Consider the following 6281-nt stretch of genomic DNA (forward strand, 5'->3'; position numbering starts at 1 on the left):
TTTTTTTTTTATCAATTAATTAATCTGTAACTAAAAGCAGGAACATTATTACACACATTCAAAAATCTATTAAAAAGTTAATAGTACTCAGAATTTTTTGTTAGTCGTAATTAGAACATTGATATAGTGCACTTTGCAGAAGTAGAATGATACCTTCTATATTGCTTTTGGTTCGTGATTCAGTGTTTTATTAGCCGTCTACAAATTACACGGGTTTAGATATATGGCAAAACAAAATGCCGATGTGCGTTTTCTGGTTGAATCGTTCTACTTATTTTGCTTTATTCACCTGGAAAAATAAGAAATTCTGCCATACAGAAATATTAAATTTAATATTGGTTTGATTTAATATGTTGATATCTCGCGTAATCTACGTCATAGTTTACACCTGCAATCTATGTATGTGTCATATGACTTATGAAGATCAGTGTTTTGCATGTTAAAGTGTTATTTTTTTATGAGTACTGTTATCGACCAGAACAAAAGAATGATGATATGTATCCCCAAGAAATGACACAATTACAAAATACTTGATCGACTGATTCATCTTCGGTACTTCTTATCAATTAGGTACTTATAACCGAACGTACATGTAAAAGCTTATTGTTAGCGTTATTTCTTAGTGGAACTTGTTTAAATTATAATTTGACAGAAAATTATAAAGATACATCATTTATATGTATGTATATTAACTAATAATTAAATATATAAAAATAATAAAAATTTGATAAATATTAGATGCTTTTATTGTGAATTGGAATGCAAAGTGTTTTAAGTAAATTTACTTATTATGAATAATTTTTATTTCAATTTTGTGTGTAAGGTTTTTGAAGAAAATTTCATACATAAATTACAACTATTCATAAAAAGAAAAAATGTCAGGGGGAGAACGAAAGAAACGTGCATGTGACAAAGGACAAGGTTGGGAAGAGGCTGGTGCTGAATTTTATCAGGAAAGTTACCCCGCAGCAATTGAAGCAGATTTACAACAAGCATTACAAAGAGATCCTTCTCATATAGCTACTTTACTACCAAGTAAAAAGTCTCGTGTTGGTAAGTTTATGAATAATAGACTTTGTACATAAAAGAAATATTACATGCTTAATATTTTGATATGAATGCCAGTTAATGTTATTTGTTCTTGTTATTTGATATAGCAACTGCCAAACGAATACGTAATGATACTAAAACAACATTAAGGAGGCGTACTAGTACAAGATCTCGCGGTACAACTACATCAAGACGTATGTCAACAAATATTCATGATGCAGCAGTGTCTATGTTACCAGATTTATCTGAAAACTTATCTAATGAAGAACGTACTTGGGAAGAAATAATGCAAATCAAAGCTATGCCTGTGTGCATGGCACAGAAAATACAACTAAAAAATCAGTTACAAGTATGTTAATAATAACATTAATCACATTAATAGAATTATTAATAGAATTTAAAACTGTTATATATCTGTTTATATATATATATTTCAGAGTGCTACAAAATTAAGATTGCAAGGTTTTGAGCAATTGAAATGGCAACGAAGGAAAGCTTGGCAACAATTTCGTATCAGAATGAAGGAAGCATATTCGAAAATGGAATTATGGAATGATAGTCTTAAAACAATTGGTGGGAATTTTGGAATGGGAGTTGTTGCATACTTTTTATTCATCAAATGGTTATTATATCTTAATATTCTTTTATTTATAATTATATTTTCATTTATTGTGTTACCTGCAATATTATTGGATATGCCAGAAGATGAGTCATGCATAAATTCTAATAATAGTAGTAGTATATCTTGTTGTTCAGAGTTATATTGGAACATAACTCAAGAAAGTAGTAGTATAACAGACATTTTTCAGGGCACTGGTATATTAGAATATACTTTATTGTTTTATGGTGCATATAGTCATATGACTTATGATACTTCTGGTATATTTTTTAATTTACCATTATCCTATATTTCTGCAACTGTCGGTGTATTTATTTTTAGTTTAATAGCTATTGTTAAGTCAGCTGCTAAAAGTTTTAAACAGAGGGTAGTCGAAAATGAAGGCCAGTTTTATCAATATTGTAATTTAGTTTTTGGTGGTTGGGATTATTGTATACATAATGAAAAGTCTGCAGCTGTAAAGCATAAAGCATTATACAATGAAATGAAAGCATTTTTAGAAGCTGAGAGACTAGAAGAAGAAAGACAAAATCGAACGAGAGAAGAAACAACAAAATTGTTTCTCATGCGTTTCTTTATTAATTTAATAGTTCTAGTAGTGTTATGTGGTTCTGGTGTATTGATTTATCATATATTTGAATTTTCTCTCGATCAAGTTTCACCACAAGTCAATGAAACATACGACTTGCAATCTTTATCCTTGAATAAAATTGCTTACTTATTTTTTGAATTTCTTCCGTACGTATGTATCGTTGTTTTAAATCTTGCAGTACCATTCCTATTTCGATATCTAGTCTCTTTAGAAAATTATAGTCCTTCATTTGTTATACGCATAACTCTTTTACGAACTGTATTTCTACGACTTTCTTCTTTCATTGTTCTACTCACATCATTTTATAGACTAATTGTAACGGAGGTAACGGATAATAAATGTACTGCTGATAGACGACCACTGTGCTGGGAAACATTTGTAGGACAACAGTTCTTCAAACTCTATATTACAGATCTTTTTCTTCAATTTTTCATGACATTTTTTGTCAATTTTCCCAGGTCATTAATAGCAAAACATACGGAAAACAAAGTATTACGTTTTTTCGGAGAACAAGAATTTGATTTACCTAAGCATGTATTAGATGTTGTTTATTTGCAAACTATCTGTTGGCTTGGTTTCTTTTATGCACCTTTATTACCATTAATTGCAATATTTGGTACTTTTGTATTGTTCTATATAAAAAAATTTGCTTGTTTAGTAAACAGTACCCCATCAAGTAAAGTTTACAGAGCAAGTAAATCGAATGCATTTTTTATGTTGATTCTATTGATCTCGTTTATTTTATCTACAGTCCCAATTGGTTACTCTATTGCAGAAATAGTGCCATCAAAATCTTGTGGACCATTTAGAGGTTTCGAGTCTGTATGGTCATTATTAATTGTGATGTTTACAGAATTTCCTTATTGGCTTCAATCTATTTTATACTTTCTTGGTACTGCTGGATTTGGTGTACCAGCTTTTGTTATTCTTACTTTACTTTTATATTATTATTATGCTGTATCAATAGCAAACAAACACATGGTTACAGTTTTAAAGAATCAATTAGTGCTGGAAGGTCACGATAAACAGTTCTTACTTAATAGATTGAGTGCATTTATTAAACAACAACAAGATCAGAACAAGTATCATCAAGAGCAAACAAATGAGTTAGGTACATTCTCATAATCAGTATTATGAAAGTCAAAATAATTTTTATATAATAATTTTTAAAATGCACAGATTTAATAAGTGTTTTATATAGTCATATGTGAACTGTACAAAAATTATAGTAACTTAACTAATTTACAATTACCTTTTATATGATAATAGAACTGTCCATCTCAGTTTTTAAAATATACATTGAGCTATATAATGGTATTCAAAATACTTGGTCCAACTATATGGTTTTCAACTAAAAGATATCTAGGAAAACTATTATATTTATTACGAAATATTTTTTCTTAAATTTATTCAGTTATTGAATTTGAATAATTAAACAATTTTAAGTAAGTTACAAAAATAATACTTAAAAATCAGGGTACAAATTAAAAACCGTGCAATAGTAGAAGTCACAGATTGTTTACTATGTATATCTAGTTTTAGTAACAGTAAGAAGGGCTAAGATGCATACACAGTATAGTAATAGTAGTGATAAGGACTTCTTTCCTTTTTAGAGTTTTTATAAAATACAAGACAAAAGGATGTGATTGGTTTTTTTGTAGTAATACAAAATATCACACACAAACTTACTTTTTAATTTTATAAATAAGTATTAGGGTGCTTTTGCTAAAATGAAGTGAAGTGATATATGATGGACCTATTTTTAGATTAGCTGGGTATTAGAAGTATGATGCAGTTGTAAATAGGTTGTGTAGACTGATCAGGAAATCCTTAATAATAAGAATACATTTTATAGTAATTTATTACTTACATACCAAAGTATTTATTAACAAAAAATGCTTTAATTTATACGAAAAATTTATGTTTCTATAAATCTTATTTTTGATGATTGTTTTTGTTTTTAATTTTATCATATTTTAGCAGTAATTTTGTAATATTTATTTTATGTGTTTAAATATTTACTATATTTAAGATTTCTTTTAATATAAACATTTATGAATGTGTCTAATTTTTTAAAATTAATTGTTCTATAATTTAAAAAAAAAACTTCTTTTGCCTTTAATACTGCCAATGTACATGAAACTAGAACTAGTTTAACTTTTCTATCTATATACATATATGCATGTATAAAAAAAACTCTATTAGAAACTGTGCATGTATTTCTTACAAATATTCATTCCAAAACTGCCAACTTATGTTAAATAGTCTTTAAAAAACATTTTATATGAATTTTATACAAACATGATCATAAACAAACAGCTGCATATGAATGTCACATTAAATATAACTTTAACAAAGGATTATATTGCACTGATTATAAATTTATAAGTAACAGTCTATTTCGCTGATGTCATTATAAGCAGTATTAAAAATACTATAATATATTACACTCAGTAGTATTATATATGTGTAACAAGAAAAGATTTTCTGTGCTAACAAAAAGGTAGTAAATGCTTTCATCTTCCCTCATTGCAACTTTTATATATTTATAAAAATAAGAAAATGACTTACAAATATACTATTTATCTTGTAAAAGACTGCACATTTTTGAAACAGCTTTCCTAAATAAACCAAAAATTATTTGCTATGTTTACAATATGTCATAAGGAATTATAAGTTGTTTGTTATGTATGACAAAAATATATGCTCACGATATAATATGGTTAATAAACTACAACATATATAAAATATACAAAATATATTTATTTTTATCTTTGTATTAAAATAGTACAATCTGTATAATCCATTGAATGTATAACATGTATTTTGAATTATGTTAAGATTTACTTTTAATTATGATTCTGTAGAATGTAGCTATGGAAGAAATATAATTAAATATTTATTATATTCTACAAATTACAATGAAGCTTTATTTTTTACTTAATAACTTACTGCTTCAGCAATATCGATCCAATCCATAGCAGCTGCTAAACTATCATTTTTTGATGGCAATTTATCATAATTCCAGTATGTAAAATGAGAGAAAGCTCCCGTGAAGTATAAATTACGTTCAACATGTTCTACTTCTGGTTTTTTGTGTTCAACAAATGTAATACCTTTGTATCCAGAAGGTAGCGTTATCTTTTTTCCTTGAAGTGGATATCCACGAAATGAAGAATTATAAACTATATATAAACAAGGATAATTCTTATTTTTTAATCGTAAATATTAAATATTAATATGATTAAAGCAATATTATTTGCGGAAAAAGATATACATACAAACATGCAAGTATATTTACCGATAATTAATTCAAATTTAATGAACTTACCTTTATCGTCTACTTCACGAATGTAAGGTGTAAAATAAGTAGAAACGTTTGCGGACTCATCACCATAAATTTTGCATGGCATTAAATGTAATACACTTTGTTTTTCCTTGGACAAATCATGATTCATATGTAAACGAATAGCCATGTTTAAACGGAAGTATCGCGTTCTATTTTGGCGGGAACATATTCAATCTATACAGATATCTCTCTTATTAATTTCGACTTTTTAAAATATATCGTTTACATACCTACAAACTGTACGATTAACAACGACAATTGATAATAGCAATTACAATGAAGTGCCAAAATTTCTATGAAATTTTTATAATAATTTTATTATTTATATATCAAGATGCAAATGTGTTAAGTGTAGCTTTACTCTTCTGGAATCTATCTTATTATGTAAAATTACCAAGAAATTTCTGAATTTAGAGTAGCTTTAAAATTACTTACAGCATATTTTTGTAATGATTTCAATATTCATATATCAAAATGTAAATAAGATAAAAATAGTTCCAGTCTTTTTGGATTTATTTTATTGTGTATAATTAAGAAATTTTAGAACTTAAAGTAACTTAGAAATTGTTTGCAGCATATGATGAACATAAGATGTATAGTGGGGATGGTCCCCACCTTTCCCGAAATGAAGGGAGTAGGGAGGAAAATTTACCACCGTGGTGCGACGCGCA

The 6281-nt window shown here is 27.3% G+C and overlaps 2 protein-coding genes across 3 annotated transcripts; one reads left to right on the forward strand and one right to left on the reverse strand.

The window, feature by feature from the left end:
• The first annotated feature begins 87 nt into the window (after positions 1-87).
• Positions 88-5177, forward strand: LOC138180844 (transmembrane channel-like protein 7). 2 transcript variants are annotated; one of them, XM_069115105.1, is made up of 5 exons: positions 90-570; positions 824-1053; positions 1158-1399; positions 1488-1672; positions 1991-5177. In XM_069115105.1, the coding sequence occupies exons 2-5, from the start codon at positions 876-878 to the stop codon at positions 3384-3386; spliced, it is 2001 nt and encodes a 666-aa protein (XP_068971206.1). In that variant the 5' UTR covers positions 90-570; positions 824-875; the 3' UTR covers positions 3387-5177. The 2 variants fall into 2 exon arrangements, with proteins under 2 accessions (XP_068971205.1, XP_068971206.1); XM_069115104.1 differs by having other exon boundaries at positions 88-570; positions 1488-5177.
• LOC138180850 (ribonuclease H2 subunit C) lies at positions 5005-5763 on the reverse strand. Its single transcript, XM_069115123.1, has 3 exons — positions 5593-5763; positions 5214-5446; positions 5005-5135 (listed from the first exon to the last, which is right to left on the reverse strand). Exons 1-3 carry the CDS (start codon positions 5735-5737, stop codon positions 5115-5117), a joined length of 399 nt encoding a protein of 132 aa, XP_068971224.1. The 5' UTR covers positions 5738-5763; the 3' UTR covers positions 5005-5114.
• Between the last annotated feature and the right edge of the window lie 518 nt (positions 5764-6281).

The sequence above is a fragment of the Bombus flavifrons genome, chromosome 6 (genome assembly GCF_040668555.2).
Source record: "Bombus flavifrons isolate JBK064 chromosome 6, iyBomFlav1_principal, whole genome shotgun sequence".
NCBI lineage: Eukaryota > Metazoa > Arthropoda > Insecta > Hymenoptera > Apidae > Bombus > Bombus flavifrons.

Bases quoted from the DNA above. Each gene is read 5' to 3' on its own strand.
- LOC138180844 (XM_069115104.1), top strand. From the start codon at position 876: ATGTCAGGGGGAGAACGAAAGAAACGTGCATGTGACAAAGGACAAGGT. The intron at 1,054-1,157 runs GTAAGTTTATGA...TATTTGATATAG, and splicing joins AAGTAAAAAGTCTCGTGTTG to CAACTGCCAAACGAATACGT. The intron at 1,400-1,487 runs GTATGTTAATAA...TATATATTTCAG, and splicing joins AACTAAAAAATCAGTTACAA to AGTGCTACAAAATTAAGATT.
- LOC138180850 (XM_069115123.1), bottom strand. From the start codon at position 5,737: ATGGCTATTCGTTTACATATGAATCATGATTTGTCCAAGGAAAAACAA. The intron at 5,447-5,592 runs GTAAGTTCATTA...GTTTATATATAG, and splicing joins TCGTGAAGTAGACGATAAAG to TTTATAATTCTTCATTTCGT. The intron at 5,136-5,213 runs GTAAGTTATTAA...TTTCTTCCATAG, and splicing joins GGATCGATATTGCTGAAGCA to CTACATTCTACAGAATCATA.